Source organism: Mytilus galloprovincialis, chromosome 13, assembly GCF_965363235.1.
Source record: "Mytilus galloprovincialis chromosome 13, xbMytGall1.hap1.1, whole genome shotgun sequence".
Taxonomy (NCBI): domain Eukaryota; kingdom Metazoa; phylum Mollusca; class Bivalvia; order Mytilida; family Mytilidae; genus Mytilus; species Mytilus galloprovincialis.
Genome location: NC_134850.1, coordinates 40,484,656 through 40,503,622, shown reverse-complemented (window position 1 = coordinate 40,503,622; position 18,967 = coordinate 40,484,656). Strand labels below are relative to the sequence as shown.

Below are 18,967 nucleotides of genomic sequence, written 5' to 3'. Positions count from 1 at the left end.
TTGACCAAAAGAGTCATAAACAGAGTAGAAAAATCTATGCAAGTAGGACGAAACATACCATAATTTATATTTTCTGCAACAAAACGGTGCGAATGTAAGACACAGAACCTGACTTCGATAATATGCAATTTCTTACTGTAAGATATGAATGAATACAGGCTAAAATCGTTCAGAGTGTTTAAATGTTTACATATTTACTTAATTTGTGTTAGGCAATAATCTTCCTGGTTTCCTCCACCAAGATCAAGCTACAATTTCAGAAGACAATAACGTGTATGCTACTGTACAAAAAAAGATAAACGAAGACCAGGAGGAAGGTATGATAGCAAATTTATCAAGAAACACATTGATCACTAGATATTCATGAACTCAAGAGATAAGTGACAAGATTGCAAGAAATTTCTTTGTTTCTAGTTATTATTGGGCCTGACATATTGAAATTGTTTGCAAAAATACTATAAAAACAAAAACAGCCCGATATAAATTATATGCGTCCTAAGCGCTTCCAGTATTTATTTTTATCGGAAACACCCGAAGCCGAACATTTTAAAGCCAGGATGTATAAGAACCGAAACAATTGAAGTGTTTTATGAGCAAACAAACATATAATTAAACTTATCATATATACCAGGATTAAATTTGGTATTTACGTCTACAACATACTCATCAGTGACCATATCCATCTAAGGTCAACTTTGCCATAGGGAGTCGAAACCTTAGTTTCGTAAAATTACAATTTATTAATGGACTTTTTATATATCATGTCAGAACCGATGTACACACATCTGAATTAATAAAACCATCGATAGTCCACAAGTAAAGTAAGCGACAAAGTGCTGTAAAAAATCAAAACAACGCGTTTTTAATTCAAGGCATCCGAAACGCTTTTCTTGATTGACATTCATTAGGAACGCTCATTGCCGAATATTTGAATATACATGTACCATATATATTTCTTTTTTATTCAGATTTTCATAATTTATCATGATTAAGAGATATCAGGCGTTAGAATTATAGTTAAGTGCCTACAAAATCCACCTAACATAGTTTCAGTTGATTTCATCCTTTGACTCCTTAAAAGTACAGGTTCATGCCCTATAACTGCGGTCGTTTTGTGTTAAGAAAAGTTTTAGAAATTTGATAAACTTCTTTTTTAAAGTTTAAGAAAATTTGATAAACTTTTTTGTAAAAATTGAAGAAAATTTGATAAACGTTTTTTGTAAAAGTTTACAAAAATTTGATTAACGTTTCTGTAAAAGCTTAAGAAAATTTGATAAACGTTTTTGTAAAAGTGTAAGAAAACTTGATAAACGTTTTTGTAAAAGTTTAAGAAAATTTGATAAACGTTTTTGTAAAAGTTTTAGAAAATTTGATAAACGTTTTTGTATGACAGAGCAAATATAAAACTAGAAAACAAATCTTGGCATTGAACAACGTCATATTTTTCTCTGGCTTTTTATGACGTCTTTATACTAAATCCATTGGATTTTGGATGTGTACTGATTGATAATTTAGTCTTAGGTGCATGATAGTTTTTTATTAGTTGTTATTGGCTTTGAACTAGCTGTCAGTAACTGCGAGTACTCTCAGATCTGCACTTATTTTCTTTTTGTTGTCGGGATTTACAAGTACCCGGGCACGTTAACTTGTATTTGTAGTATTTATATTTTTAAACATCTGTCGAGTTAATCCTTTTTCAACTGATTTTTATAGTTCGTTCTTATGTTGTACTGTTACATCACTGTCCAAGGTTAGGCGGAGGGTTGGAATCCCGCTAACATGTTTAACCCCGCCACATTCTCTATGTATGTGCCTGTCCCAAGTCAGGAGCCTGTAATTCAGTTGTTGTCGTGTGTTAATGTGTTACATATTTGTTTTTCGTTAATTTTTCGTACTCAAATTAGGCCGTTAGTTTTCTCGTTTGAATAGTTTTACATTTTCATTTCGGGACCTTTTATAGCTGACTATGCGGTATGTGCTTTGTTCATTGTTGAAGGCCGTACGGTGACAGGCGGTAAAACAATCTCCTTAATGTCGCTTGAAAGGACAGACAAATTGTAAAAAGTAAAATCACAGAAATACTGAACTCCGAGAAAAATTCAAAACGGAAGTCCCTAATCAAATGACAAAAGCAAAAGCTCAAACACATCCAACGAATTGATAACAACTGTCATATTTTTCACTTGGTACAGACATTTTCTTATGTAGAAAAAATTGAATGAACCTTGTTTTATAGCGCTAAACCACTCACCTGTACGACATTTGCATCAAATTCCCAGATAATGATATGCTATTGTGAACGAAATTAGAAAAGAAAAAGAAAAAATATGAAGAATTTGAAAGAAAATATGTAGCAACGATACTATGTATGTTTAGTGGGAATTGAAGTGATATTCTTCTTGTGATTAAAATTGGCCATATAACATTTCTTGAAGTCTGCCTAAAAACTACAAATTTTGCAAAGCTATAATTGCGATAAAAGTACTAACACCTAGTAAGTTTTGTTGACACATCACATTTTAAATAAGTAAAGTTATGACCCCTTAATAATGCATTTTTCGTGTTGTATTGAAAGTGTTTGTCCAAAGTTTTAATAACTTTTACATTTTTTTTAAACAGTAATTTATGGCTGCAACATCTGATCAAGGAAATTGATGTATTTAGGAATTCTACGGCAAAGTATGACACCTAGAGGTTACGGAACAATTCTTTAAGTCATATGAATCTTAAAATCTAAAAATAATGATGCATATGTATTTTATAACTTAATCGCTAGTTTAAAAAAAAAAAAAATATAAACATATAATTCTTCTGATGAAAACTCTCAAATTTGTCCAAAATCCTATAGAAATTTACTTTCTTTTAATTGTTTGCTTCCATCCAACAATTCGCCGACATCTTTCCGTATGCAGTTACCTCAGTGAGACCCTTCTCGTAAAAATTCGATGATCGCTAAACTCGAGGGGGGATAACAAAATTGGCAGATAGAGTCAACAACAGTAAATATCTCTCCGTCATTGAAATAAACTATAACTTATTGTACATGTTATACACATGATTACCTGAATATCCATGCTTCTTTTTTGATTGTTTACAATGGTGGCAATCGATAAACTTTGGCTTTAAAACACGACCATTAATTATCTGTCATATTTTCACAACAACACTGACTGAGTGAAATATTTTCTTGAGGATAATAAGAAATTGATGTGTAAAAAAATACAAAATCGTGCACAGAAGACTAAGTTTGTGATATATGCATACATTGGTTCAAGAACTAGATTAACATTATTTTTTACCAGTCACGGTTTTTGGTCGAGGTTTTCATTAAGGTTTAAAATCTGAAAATGGCATAGAATCCACGTTTTTCGACACCACCTATAACATGTGCAGACTTATAATCATTGAGTTTACGCTCATTGTTGGTGACGTTTTCTGATTTTATGTATCTGTGACCGAAAATGGGCTTCAAATAATAAAAATACTGGAAAGATCAAGTGTTCTTTTGTAAAAGAAATCTTAAATCATTTAATAATTTCAACTAAAGATAGTCGTTTTTTATTCTGTTTTATCAATCAGCTATTCGGATGCTTACAACAAAATCTAATACTTTTCGTGTAGCCGGGTGACATTCTTATGTTGTTCTTGGAGTATTCCTTCTATTTGTGGTTACTAATAAGAATATAAAACATACCATTGCTTTACTATTTGGAAGATATATATAAAAGTTCTAGCTTTGGGATGACATAAATGTAAGACGTAAATAACACAATTTCGGACCGAGTAGAACCTGTAAGAAGCCATTATAGATTAAGGACACCCAAGAAAAATATCACTTCCTTACGGCACAAAGTTCAGAATCCATTCATAGGGAGAGTAATATGTGCTCAAATAGATGATAGCGCATATCCTTTTTTAAACAAGTTTGGAAAACTCTTTAAAAGCTTTTCCAATCACATGGTGTCCGTCGTCCGTCGTCGTTAACTTTTCGAAAAATCTTGTCCGCTAAAACTACTTGTCTAAACTTGTGGGTTTCATGCGTATACAAGTTAACCACGAATTTAAACGTTCAACGAAATCAAAATTTTTATTAAGTTGTATGCAAACTTTGGAACAACCACGAAATCACATATCCACGAATAGGCAAGTTTCCGCAATCCACGATAATTGGTATCCACGAAAATAAGTGAATTCACAGTAATCCTGAATATTAAACCAGGCTTTGTATTTTTAAGAAGAAAAATGTTGTGACAAAGTCTTCATAAGTGTTTTCTGCGGATACATGTAAACTAAAATCTTTTCAGTTTGAGGGGGTCTTTATCAAATATTTTATATTTACTGCAAATTCGTTAATAGAAAATATACCCAAAACTACAAAGAAACATCACAAGTTGATAGAGATGTATTGATCTGCAAACAGACAACTAAGTTGTAAATTGAAGATAAGTGTTTTACTTGCTAATTCCAGGTCCTTATCTGACAGTCGTGTAAGTTTTGTTCTAATCGTTTTAGCATATAATCCAATACTATTGATTTATTCTCGCTGCTTTAACAAACTCATCTCTCTTTGTTTAACAACTTCATACACTTTTTACAATCAATTGTCTGCTTAATAAGTCATGGCTTCAAAACACATTATTGATGATTTTCTTTCCATTAACAATAAAGACTTTTCTGATCGGATTCCATTAACATATCCTCTAAAACTAGAATTAAAAAAACAATAGACACGGCTTCCTCTCCTTCATCTTTAGACAATAGACTCCGTTTCCACATTACACATAATACACGTTGTTCTTGAAGTATAGTTTGTAAGTGCTGACGTTGTTTATCAGCTTAATGGTGTGTTATATTTTTATTTTATTTTTCTTAGTAAATTCTTACTTTAACTGTTTAGTCTATTTATGGGGTTCGATACTTATACATCCCGTCATTGTGATATTGTGCTATGGTATATTTTTTTATTCTTATTTTTCGTTTTTGCAAATGCGCTTTTTCTCTATGCCTTTTTGTTTCCAATGACACTCTACAAACATGAAATCGTAAACAGTTACAGGTTTGTTCAATTTTCTCAGGAATTTATACCAATGATGAGAATTGAATATTTTTAAATGCTTATTGGGACCCTAATTTCGTAGGAGTCCCTTCACACAATATTGTGTTGTTTAATTTAAACATATTTATTTACAGTGGATTGTGAAACAAGTTTTGCGACTTATATTAATCCCTTTCCACTTTGCTAATGCTGCCTTGTAACGGCGTTAGCCTGCTCTTTTTAAAAATCTACAAGGGTGTCCCTTAATGACAAGATATATAACTATCTCTTAACACGGGTCAGCCATTTATCGTCCCCTTCCGACGGACTATCATCGTTGCCCGAAGACCATACTCGCAAATGGTGTCAAGGGAGGGCCGAAATTTTAAGCCCTAAAATTTTCATCCCGGAACGGCAATCGAACCAGAACCCTTTGTGTTAGTAGTCCGATGCAGTAACCACAACACCACGGCTCTCGTGTTGTTTGTGTTTGCTAATGTACCATTAAACCTTTTTCCAAATAACAGCATCTATTTATCAGAAATCAAAGTTGAACTTCTTAGCCAATTTGAAATTACAGACTCAATGTATGTATGATTCGGATACATGACAAATTACAAAGAGGTGTTATAGTACAAACAGTCTATATTATCTTGCTATCAAAACTGATGACTTCACTGCTATTTAACCATATATTCCTAATTTCAACCGTAAGAGAAAGATAAAGAGAATTGGTTCAATTTGAAACAACGTAGATACAGATATATTGCCTGAAAGAGGTTTAAGACATTCGCTATAAACGACATGTTCTGATTCAAACAAAAGTATAACTGAAATTGATCAAAGTTCTTGTTTTTTATTAAAAAAAACTATTTGCAATATAGGGTCTTTGGACATGATATTTCCAATTGTAAACTTTCCATGTCTATGAACAACGCTCAAGCAGTTTATACAATATTGCCATGTTTGTGTCTGTTTTCATGATTGCCTCTAAACGTGTTTGAGTGAAACAAATCCATTTAAAAGTTGTTTGAACGCAATCACATCGCGTTAGTTGATCTTTATGGTATATATGTGTCACAGATGACCACAGATATGCTCAATGTATCGTATATACACCACAATTCTCTGTTTCTAGTTACTTGAGAAGCATTTCCGAAATATATCTAATGGCATGATAAAAAGTGATACCAGTATTTTGTATTTACACGAGACGCGCGTTTCATCTACAAAAAACTCATCAGTGACGCTCGAATCCAAAAAAGTTAAAAAGGCCAAATAAAGTACGAAGTTGAAGAGCACTGTTGACCAAAATTTCTAAAAGTGTTGCCAGATACAGCTGGCAAACCTCCCGTTGTGTTACAAAAATGTCGATAATGACACTGATATGTGAAAATAAAACCATACAAACAAACGCAGGAACACTTAGCACAGAGTTACGCATAAATAAATAATCTAACAGTACATTAGTCACAATTACCAATTATTAACACAATAATAGTAAACAATTAGATGAACGGTGTGAGTACGTCATAATTATTTGGACTAACACAATACTTTATCCATGGAAAATGGAAATAACCTCGACTACATTAACAAATAAGACATATGAGAAATGTACTGAACATGCTCAATTCAAACCACAAACGATAACATATAACACAATATCCAACCGAATCCACAAAGTACACTAATCACAGGAATGTTGAATGTATAAATACCGAGACACGTCATATAGCAATGCAAATTCACACTTGGGAAACAATCATATTTAGGAAACGGTCATGTTCGGGATTTACCAGACAGACAGGATAGATAAACCACAATACAAGACGTGGTAAACATGTCGTAAGTTAGTTATATTTGCAAGCACTTTGATATAACAGCTAGTTGAATATTAGTCTACAATGACACCATCGGCTCATTCGCCAGTGCCTCGTATAAGATTTGATCGATTACATTTTAATCATCCGCTGATAAATGGGTAAATTACAACGAAATTAAGGTTCCAACTCCTTAGGCAGGTTTGGCTATTCTTTTAAAGTATCTTTATTTCATAATACTCCTCGTGGTCTCGTGTTAATCCACCATTGGCTATCAAATGTCTGGACTGGAGAGCATTTCTATATTATTTTTATTATCGAAGTATTGGCTCCTGGGCTAGTGATAACCTATGATTTCTTGCCCAGCTTTTGCTATACTTTTTGTCCTCTAAGGCATCGACTCAGTGGTATTAAAAAAAGTAACGGTACATTTTTTAGTGCTCCAGATTCTCATTTTGTCAATAAATGTCTTTTCTGTGATGCTGGAGGCCAAAATATTAAAAATCCAAACAAAAATATGTTCATAAGCAACAATAAACGTATCAAGAAATTTCTAACTTCAATCGATATGGCTGTCCGATGCATTTTTTTGTTCGAGATATATCATTGTATACGACACTACCAGGCGTGCTGTACTACTGAGAACTCTGACCATCACGATATAACGGTAATAAAAATTAATTTATTTAATTTCCATCTTTTGCAAGATAGTTAACAAAACTTGTTAAATATGTATCAGTCGCTGATGGATTGCCGATTTTCTGATTAAAGTATTATTTGTAAACTTTTTATTTATATTATGTAGATCTGATGATAATAACAAAGACATTGATAGAGAGACGCTTTTTACAGTTAATTCGTCAGGTATATAGTTTTGTTTAGTATCAATTAAGGCTTAATTTGTTGAAAGTCATATGAAACGAGTGACCGGTGAAAAATAATGTTAATCCAATTATCACCAGCCCAGTAGTCAACACTTCTGTGTTGACATGAATATCAATATTGTGGTATTTTTTTTTTAAATTTCCTGTTTACAAAACTTTGAATTCTTCGAAAAATTAAGGATTTTCTTATCCTAGGCATAGATTACCTTAGTCGTATTTGGCACAACTTTTGGGAATTTTGGATCCTCAATGCTCTTCAACTTTGTACTCGTTTGGCTTTATAAATATTTTGATATGAGCGTCACTGATGAGTCTTATGTGACGAAACGCGCGTATGGCGTACTAAATTATAATCCTGGTACCTTTGATAACTACTTGAACCAATGCATACTTAAACTTAGTCTTCCGTGAACGATTTTATCATTTTTTTCGCATATATTTCGTATAATCGTCAAAAAATATTTCAATCGGTCAGTGTTTTTCTGAAAATATGGCAGCTAATTAATGATCGTGTTTTGAAGTTAGTAAACAATCAACAAAGAAGCAATGATAATAAGGGAAGCACGTGGATAACAATAATATATAGTTTATCTTGATGACGTTTACGTTTGGTTTTCCAATTTTGCGATCACCGGACTTTTATGAGAAAGGTCATGCTGCATACGGAAAACATGTCGGCAAATTGTTGGCTGGAAACAAGCAATTAAAAAAATAAACTTCTTCTAAATTTGGACTCATTATAGAATTTTCTTGAGAAAAAAGTATATGTACATAAGTTTTATAATAAAAACTAGCCATTTTGTTATAAAAAAACATATGCACATTTTTCTTTTAATTTGAATTTTCATATGAATCAAGAGATAACATCTGCTTGTCCATTCATTGTCTTAGTATCTAATTAGATTCCAATTTTGGAATACAACACAAAAACATGTCAAAATTAGTATACTATCACGTATTTGCATGTTCTGCGTAAAAGTCAGTGACTGTCGTCTACTTGTGTATCTTCATTCAATTGAAAACATCCTAAACCATTTGAAATAAAATTGAGAAAAGAAACGTGGAATGTGTGAAAAACACAACAACCCGACCAAAGAGCAGAAAACAGCTCAAGACCACCAATATGTTTTGTACAGCGAGAAAAACCTCCACCAGGAGTCGGGCCTCAGCTGACCCCTGAAAGTTCAGTGTCAAGATTTTAAATCCTATTCCTTTATCGATCTCAAAATGACACTAATCTTAACGATTTTTAAGCCATATCTTCAGATTTTCAAATAGAATTATGATTATCATACGTTTTTGTTGCAGATGACCAGAAGCAAGAAGAGTCACAAAGCAGGTTGAAACCACAAACCTGTACTTCTGAAAATATCTATGATGATCCAGATGAAACAGGTTATATTTCTTCGTTAGTTGTCTATATTTATCTTTTCACAATTACAATATTTAATAAGGCAGACTTTTATTATAATACTCCTGTCATAAAAATAGATCTGATAGAGATTGTAGAGTTGGTGTAATCTGCCTTGTGTTTGTAAGGGGCTGTCCAACTGAGGTCGAAACTTTCCACGATTTTGGCATTATTTATTGAAACAAATTTGCAATTTTTTTCATTAATCTTTCTCTTGACGACAGATTTAATTATTCTTTACAAATCCATAAAAAAATATGGCACCACATGTAATTTTCAAATTAATTAAAGATTATTGTACTTTTTGTTGTAGATGAACAGGAGCAACAAGAGTCACAAAGCAGTTTGAGACCACTCACATGCACTTCTGAAAGTATCTATGATTATCCAGATCAACGAGGTTGTATTTTGTCGACAGTTGTCTATAGTTATCTTTTCACAATAACAACACTTCAAAAAGGCAGACTTTTATTAAAATGTTCCTGGCAAAAGACAGTTGGGATCAATCCAATTGTTACAAAATATCCGGGGATTTATTCAACCTAATTAAATTTTGTCTTCGTATTCGTCGTAAAAAACATTTTTATAGAGATTGCAAAGTTGGTATAGTCTGTCGTGTTTTTTGTAAGGGTCCGTTCAACTGATGTCGATCTAAAACAATATCAACTTATTCTTAATTGGTTTATTTTTTTTTAATCCCTGCAGGTGTATTGTATAGTAGGTATTTGTACTTGGGCTATATAGTGCGACAACACCAAACTAACCACGATTACGAAAATATTAATTTTAATAAATTTGTAATTTAATTTTAGGTTTCATAAATTCTTATCTTGGCCATAGCAAAAGATTTAATACATTCTTCAAAAATCCATAGAAATAAGGCACCAAATATGTCAACTATAAGGAAAAAAAAACCAGCGAAATAACAGAACACATAAGTGCAACAAAGACCAAACAACAATGCAACATTCCTAGAAACGAACAAGTAGATAACAACTGCCATTTACTTCACTTAGTACAGGACATTTAAAAAAAATGATGGGTTGAACCTGTTTTGTGACTAGCCAAACCTCCGCGCACTATGGCAATGTTAAAAATACCGCTAAAATGACAACATTACATGACGGAACCAGAGTACAAATAAATGCAAAACCACCAAAGGCAGAGAAAAACATAAATGAACAATATTCTAATACTTTTCGACATGTTAACCACGGAATAACAACGAATAATCAATATTATTTAGGACAGTACACAAAAACAGCTTAACAGAATTACGAAGTTACTGTCTGTAACACAAATGGATCACTGCCACAAAAAGTAACGAGCAATTTCTTATAAAATATCCTACTGTCAATTTTGATCAGATTTTTTTGCTCAAACTCATTTACGAGCTATTAGTGGTTGAAGGTCACGAAATTCGAAATATTGCATATTCATTTCATTTTCAGTTTTAATGGAAATGTCTTTATTGGCGTTTTTGTGAAATATCATTCTTTGTTTTTGTACCTCGTTTTATATTGACAAGCTCTGAAGGGGGACAAATAGATAGATCCTAATTTATTGACATATTTTTTTATTGAATTTCATATATTGGAAAATTGTCTTTTAACAGGTTCTAGGACAAAGACTATATGTAGAAATTCTGATACAGTAACCATGGTAAGCAACTTTGTCCGTTTATTCACTTAAAAAAAAAACAATAAAATTTGTTGTCATTTATCGAGTATCACCATGTCATAAACTCATCATAGATAATAGTTTCTAGTTTCAGTATTTCACACTCTTGATTTTTGTCTTAATTTAGTTTTTGTTTTAAGATTTAACCTCGAGCATCACCGCAGAAACTGCGAATCTGCTGCAGATAAATTGGTATTGTTAAAGGTGTAAGCATAGTACATCACATCCAGTTGCATACGAAAATTGGTCGAAAAAAAAATATTCCCTTGAATTGACAGTTGTAGGTAATTAATTCTAATTTCGTTGCAGTAAAACGTTTCTGGGTGATAAACATATATCTTGGGTATTTCAAAGCATTATTATGTTTGTATTTTGGGTTTCAATACAATATTTTGGAAACTTGAGGCTACATGGCTACTCAATCTAGTACATATGTTAAAAGGAAGTGAAATTTGATTTGTTAACTTCCAGTGATGGTTATTTTCTTATATGCAATGAAATGCTATGTGAGAATTTTTTTTCTATAGTACCGAATAAGATACAATTTTAGTCATGCCAGGTATTTCTTTATTCGAAACAAAGATAAATTCTGTATATATATTTTTTTAAAGTGCAAATTTAACGAAGACTAATGGTGGTATTACACCTAAAATTATTGATAAGTCGAATCAACTTCTTTCTAAAGTAGATGTTTATTCATTATTAAAATATAAGCAGTAGAGTAAAAAAAAAGATAAATTGATGTGGTATACATGTCATTTAGACATAATCATTGTAATTGGCATAGAGTAGTAAAACAATAAATCTTTCGTGTAAGAAATGATATCTGTTTTACATTTCTATACGCTTGTTACATCTAAACAAAAAGATTGAAAAGCATATTTTACTTTATATTTAATATTGCCTCTCTTTGATGTTATAATAAAGAATTATAAAATAAACAACATTTCTTAATTTCGCCTTCTCATCATTTTAATTAAACACTTTCAATTACTGCACCAGATGCGCATTTTGACTATGAAGGTATTTTCGGTGGTGATTGATGCCTAAATATTTGAAAAAAAAACCAAAGCATAATGCATATGTTGAATAGACGATCAAACCGAATGGATCAAATGTAAATTCAAATCCGGAAAGAGAATGAGAGCTTAATGAGGGATATTAGCGATTCACAATCAATAATACATTCAAAATAAAATAATAATAATTAGTGTATTTGAATTTAAAGAACGTATGATGTTACCAGTTTCTCCTGATGTCGTTTGAATCTATCATTCTAAATGATAGTGTCCAATACCAGAAAAAGTTATAGAATTCGAAAGTTTAATTATTTTATTATTTGGCAATTAATAGTTTTCTCTTGTATAACTATATGAAAATGTTTTATTTTCAGAAATTATTTCTCTAAGGGAAAGAGCACTGTTTTCAACTTTTTTTTTTGAGGTTTTTTTTTTTTTTTTTTTTTTTTTTTATTATCATTAAATACATAAATATCTTTCAGAAAAAATAAAGAAATGTGTATCGTCAATTAATTGTCATATTTATCGACCCAAATAATATTTCATTTTGTCTTTAATTTTTATCTGGGACGATCAGTGATGTAGCAATTGGTCCTAGATTGGAATCACATATTTACATTGCATTATACTGCTGCTATCATTTTTTTACAGGCTGACTCTGTTGACCACTCCAAGTCGTCAGGTAAGTTGTGAAAAATCAATTATTTTTAATTGTTTTTATGTATTTCATTACCTAATCTTTACATCAATACGCCCAAACAACAGAAAAATATATAACTCACATTGGATTGTCTTTAAATGGGCGGAAGACATTTGGGCCTAAATCATAAGCATGACTATGATATTATTTGCGTAACAAATATTTTCAGGCAATTTTACAATTTTACAATTACTCACACCATCATATATGTTTTTATTTAATATACTGTTATATGTTGTTTATTGTTTATTGTCTTTTGTTCTTGTTTTGTGCCTAAAATGCATATACATTCTCTAATATCTGTTTTGTGTTTGTATGAATTATTTACAATGGAAAACCAACTTTGCCAAATTTATTTAATGTTGTATCTTAAGAAAAAAATACTGCTGCCAAATTCCAAATTTCAAGGACTTTCTATTTTTTATTTTTATTTTTTTTCTCTATTTTTTATTTTTATTTGTTTTTGTTTTGCATTTGCGTTTTAATTATTTATTATTTTCTCTTCTCTTCTCACACTCTCTCTTAAAAAAATTTCTCACTTTATTGATCAATATTGAAATAATTGATACACAATAATAAACTGTATATATATTTTGTAATTTTGAGTACTCACAATTTTTCTAAATATACAATCTAATGTTTAACGAGGCCGGGATAAGGTACCGGTACTTTCTGTATCAAACTAAAAAAATGTGAGTTTTCAATAAAGTATGTATAATTTAAAAAAAAAAAATTTTACAATTTGGGCTATAAAAAATATAGGCCTATACAGGTGAAATTTAATTATCAATATAAATATGTGATATACCATGCTATTTTGAAAAGAAAATAACTTGATGTTTTACACCATTTAATTGAAATTTCCTTTCGGGGAAAAAAAATTAATAATTCCTTTCGAGTTCGAAAACTTTGTTGTTTACCTTTTCCTATGAATATCAGCAAGTATCACAGTATCTGTAAAGACTGTAAGTTCTATATTTTATTTAGATTGAAAGAGATTTATTAGAACATCTTGATTATTTGATATAAAAGTATAAATATCTCTATCCGTCTGGCGCAAATACATAATTTCAATCCTGGTATTTATGATGAGTTTATTTGCAATACATTGAATTAAACATCATTCACAGATACAACAATTAATGGATAACACTTCAAGGTAACACATTCTAAACTTTTTAATACAGCTACCAGTTCTTGTGAAACTGACGGATCAAATTCAGAGGGATATAGCTATGTAACGCCTCCAAATAAGTGCTTGAATAGTAAAGATGCGCATATTGGTAGAAATCAAACAGAAGTAGATTCCACTCAATTTATGTGTGAAGAGAAACGGCATAACTATAAGGTAAGTAAAGATTGTATTGTCATATTTGTGAAACAATAGTCTTCGATTGGTAAATATAATGCTTTATTTTTTATTTGTTTCGTGTTTTGTGTGCCTTTTCACATTTATTGTGATAAAGGGGGTGAACCAACAAAACAAAATCGCGCATTATGCACCACCACTCATTCCACCAATTTGTGTCAGCAATACGTGTGCACCGCTGATTTAAGAAGAAAAAAACTATTTCAAGCGCAATCATCAGTTGTTCTTTATAGTGTCATATTTTTAGGGAAGTGTCGCCCTACTTGTATTTTTGCTTTAAAGATTCTTGCGTAAACTTAAATCATATTTTTGGGGAGTTTATAATGCATGTAAGAACTATTATTTTCAGATAGTTCTGCCAAATGTTTTTAAACTCCTCGTTTAACATTAAACGTCTTTAATCAGGTCTTGTCTATACCTAGGTCTAAGATTTTAAAGAAACTAAGCTGTATGAATCAGGCCGATGACTAGTTGTCAGTAACTGAGAGTATACCCTCAGATCAGTATTTAAGTCATTGTGTCTTTCGTCTATTTGTACTTTAATTTGAGCTTTGTGACGATCCTGTGAGTCAAACTTACTCAAAATGGATTTTAGTTTGTTCTTATGTTGTGCTTTTAAATCATGATCGCTAATATTTTTGACCCCGCCTTATCTGAAAGTACCTATCCCAAGTCATAAACCTATGATTCAATGGTTGTCGGTGATTGCTGCGGTCATTTTTGTTTGTCATTAATTAATTTGAGCTTAACAGGCCATTGTTTGTTTCTTTTAATATTTTTTTACTTGTTGTCATGTCATTGTCTTTCATAACTTACTATATAATGTTGTACATTGCTGGTTGATTACATCAATACCATTTGGTCTCTTATTTTTAATATTACTAGTTGTTTGTTTGGCGACCTTGATTACCCATGAAAGAGGGGCGAAAGATACCAGAGGGACAATCAAACTCATAGATCGAAAATAAACTGACAATGCAATAAAAGTCTCGCACTGTAGGTTTGCAATATTCCATATCTTTCTACTTTTAGTTTAAAGAAACAGGGTAATGATGCTATGACTCTTAATAAGTTATGAAAGTTGGATATACTGAGACCATTCGAAGAATTTTTCATATAAAGAGCACTTTTAAATGAGTTCAAAACAAAAGAGATTAAAAGTATATGCGGATTCGATGAATAAATTATCACAATAAATATATAGAGACAAAATAGTAGGACTTAATTTCCATCTCTACATTTAGTCATTTGGAATGAAAAATACGATGTATGTGGGAGGAAGAAACTAGCAGTAAAAAAGAAAAAGCACACTGTTGTTCACTCGTTACAACAAAATCACGTTCTGACAAAATCCACTTAAACTTTTCTTTTTTTTTCGTTTCATTTGTAGATGTTTTAGTTTCCCTCAGTTTTAGTTTGTTACCCCGATTTTGTTTTTTGTCCATAAATTTACGAGTTTTGAACAGCGGTATACTACTGTTGCCTTTATTTTTCTTAATGTCATCGGTTGGTTTTATAAAATATTTGTCAGCCTCTCTAAAAGACAAAGACTACTGAATTGCTTTTCGAAGTTAAAATTTCTAGAAAAAAAATATAGCAAAAATTACAAACTCTAAGGTAAATTCAAAACGAGGATGTCCATAAAAACTGACAAATCAAATGTTAGACTTTATCAACCAAGGGTACGGATAGAAAACAACTTGGTACAGGGATTTTTATCAATCTAAATTTGTTTTCATCAACGCTTTTTGGAAAAAATCCGGTTCTAATATTTTTATTTAGTTTTGAATAATTTTATAACTCCTCTGAAACATTAAATTAAGAATATCTTATTACTTAATACTGTATGGTATGGGTTTTTTCTACAGGCTGACTCCATTGAAGTAAATAAATCTGAGGGTAAGTTGTTAAAACTGATTATGAGCATGAACGTTAATAACAAGCAGTCCTTTATAACGAGGGTATCACAAGCTCAATAGTCAGCACTTTTGTGTTGACTTGAGTTATCATTGATATGATCATAATAATAAATTAACTGTTAACAAAACTTTGAATTTTTGAAATACTAAGAATTTTCTACATCAGGAATAGATTTCCTTGGCTGTATTTGGCAAAACTTTTAGGAATTTTTGGTCCTCAATGCTCTTCAACTTCAAACTTTGTTTGGCCTTTTAAACATTTTTAGATTCGAGCGTCACTGATGAGTCTTTTGTAGACGAAACGCGCGTCTGGCGTAAATGTATCTATAATGAGTTTATTTATAATAACCATGTGTTGTCCCCATAGTTCCTCTCTCGTTTGGGTAGTGACCCAAATCAATGGATATTTGAAAAAGATGTACAAAACACTTATTTGTAACCAGTAAATTAAAGTTCTATTTAAAAAAAATTATTGTATGTTTTACCACTGACTGTAATGCATTTGAACTGTTTCCTTTTCAACTACAGATACCAGTGATGAAATCGATTACCAAGGATATACAAACATGTATCCTCCAAATACTCGCAATGACAGTGACGATAAGAACAATATGTGTACAGAAAATCATCTATCTGATACAGAAGAAGACTCAAACTGTAGCGATAAATGTTTGGCGCATAGCGATAAATATGTGGAGCATAGTGATGAAAATTTTGAGCATAGTGATAAATGGGAGGCGCCTTCATTTTCCAGTAGCGATACATGGATTCCACCTAAATCGTTTCTCTAAATTATATATTACAGATTGATGTGATATATTATTTTGTATTTACCGATCGTTCGAATACATATTTCCAAGGATATGTTTTTGCTCTTTTGTGTTCATTGTTCATACTTTTTTTTATATACACGTACCAAATGAATAGTTTACCACAATGTTTATGTATATATTTAGAAAACACTTTCGTGCATGATATTATAACTACATAAGAAAATTTGTTTCTGTGATAACTTATTAATCCTTAAGCTATAATAATTACGAATAGTTTGTCAACTGAGACTACATGAAATTGGCTGTCTCTAGTTTAATTTTATACAAATATTTTAAAGACTAAGGAAATGGAATAAAACAAACTTCTTTAAGATGAATGTATTAATATTTGTTTGCATTAACCTTGATGAAAATAACAATATGGCTTTAATGAGCTAAATAGTATCACATAGGTGTTAATTACAACAAAAACAAACTTGCAAAAATTATATTTGATACGTTTCCCTCGGTTTTAGTTTGTAACCCGGATTTGTTTTTTCTCTATCGATTTATGAATTTTGAACAGCGGTATACTACTGTTGCCTTTATTTTGCAAGAACAGGGGTACCAATTGTATCAATTAGATTTTTTAGTTAACATTTTTTTCCAAGATTGCAAACAATTTAACAAATAGAATTATTTTAAACGAACAAGATATTAGGGAAATGATCAATTGAATTATTTAAGAAAGCTGAAATTTTCCAATTGATAAGGGGACACTATTCCTCAAGTCACTTTTAATATGGTGACAAAAATAGGAATCAATCGAACAATACTCGATTTGTGCAATCAGATAATGATGGTAGTGTGTCTAAATCAAACAGAATCATACAAATAGCTTTTTGGCTTTCCAAAAAAAAAGTGTAATGTTTATTTTACAGTAGAATTGAGATAGAAAAAAATGTATATGCATTCAAATATTCTTACATTATATTAATATATGTTAACAGAGTGTTTAATTGTAAATTCAACCACTGTGTATGCGATTGTTGATTTATATGTTTATAATTAGCATGGTGAATATGTAAATTCGGTTGTACAAGAAGAGGGAAAAAAGAAATACTGTCTCGGATTATAACTTTTTTCTAGAGGTGTAAAAACACTATGTAGAATTTCCATTTTTGCCAAGCATTAAATGCATGTACCTTGCCAATTATATTATAAATTTCTATTCGTTCAAGTGGTTAATTTTCCATTTTTTATGGATTTTTTTTTTCTATTATTACTTTGTTATCGATTGTCTTATTATATGAATTTACTCCATGTAACAACTGAAGCAATGCATGTTAAATTATTTCGTTTTCTCCTCTGTACCTTTTTCAAATGGTTTTAGAGGATTAATCTATCTATCTATTCAAAAGAAGACTGCAAAAAAAAAAAGAATGCAAGGTTGCAATCCATCCTCTTAGAAAGAAGACGTTAATTCCTATGAATCCTTTTGTAGGGGAGGGCGAAAGATACCAAATGGACAGTCAAACTCATAGATCGAAAATAAACTGACAACGCCATATCTTAAAACGAAAAGACAGACAAACAAAAGACTAAATACACAAATCACAAAATAGCAAACTAAAGACAAAGAAACACGAACCCCACCAAAAACTCGTGGGGGGGGGGGGTCTCAGGTGCTCCGGTAGGGTAAGCAGATTTGTAGGATGCTATACATTCTAGACTTAACAGAAACCGAGGAATATTTCTTGTGCATGGGTGTCTAAGTGGATGACTAGAGGTATGTTGCAACGTTTATTTGTTACCTTCCCAGTTAGAATACCTAATTTCCAGTTATAGTAAAAACATATGGTCCCTTTCTCGGGATCCCTTATATTTCAGATTTCAATATTCAATGTATATTGTCAATATTAGTCATGCATCTGCATAAAGCTTACATACCGGTACCGTTATGAGAAATCCAAAGACGCTGGAACTCGGGGTTGGTGCTGTCTACCTTTAAGAGCAGCCATATGTGGTTGTTTTGTACTAAAAAAAATCATGTACCAGTAGTAGAAACAAAATTTCATTAAAAATGGTGATTAACATAAATTTTGTATACATTTATTGAATCTTTGATTTCAAGAGGCCTTTTAATATTTCATATTTTTTCTAGAAATAATGCACCTCAATGTATATACATGTATTGTAAATAAATGTATTCTTCTTTAGAATACTATCTTCATGTATTACGTAATCTATTACCATACGATTGAGAGCCTTTGGAATGAAATGTTCAATATGAAAATGACATTATCATGAGTGGTATTTTTTATTTTGATTTTCCCTTGAGATGTAAATACAATTTTTATTAACACTTAGCGATA

General features: G+C 31.2%; 1 protein-coding gene across 13 annotated transcripts in view; it reads left to right on the top strand.

The window, feature by feature from the left end:
* LOC143057937 (uncharacterized) overlaps positions 1 to 18,825 on the top strand; it is a 43,494-nt gene extending 24,669 nt beyond the window's left edge. For 9 of the 13 annotated variants that reach the window (XM_076231393.1, XM_076231391.1, XM_076231397.1 and 6 more), the window contains 10 exons: positions 213 to 317; positions 4,469 to 4,487; positions 7,664 to 7,722; positions 9,051 to 9,137; positions 9,467 to 9,553; positions 10,769 to 10,815; positions 12,504 to 12,534; positions 13,740 to 13,900; positions 15,790 to 15,820; positions 16,369 to 18,825. In XM_076231393.1, coding sequence (XP_076087508.1) covers positions 213 to 317; positions 4,469 to 4,487; positions 7,664 to 7,722; positions 9,051 to 9,137; positions 9,467 to 9,553; positions 10,769 to 10,815; positions 12,504 to 12,534; positions 13,740 to 13,900; positions 15,790 to 15,820; positions 16,369 to 16,631 — 890 coding nt within the window. In that variant the 3' untranslated portion in view covers positions 16,632 to 18,825. Of the gene's footprint in view, positions 1 to 212; positions 318 to 4,468; positions 4,488 to 7,663; positions 7,723 to 9,050; positions 9,138 to 9,466; positions 9,554 to 10,768; positions 10,816 to 12,503; positions 12,535 to 13,682; positions 13,901 to 15,789; positions 15,821 to 16,368 lie in introns of those variants that run through there. The other 4 variants (XM_076231400.1, XM_076231396.1, XM_076231395.1 and 1 more) reach the window with 3 other exon arrangements.
* Positions 18,826 to 18,967: the final 142 nt, after the last annotated feature.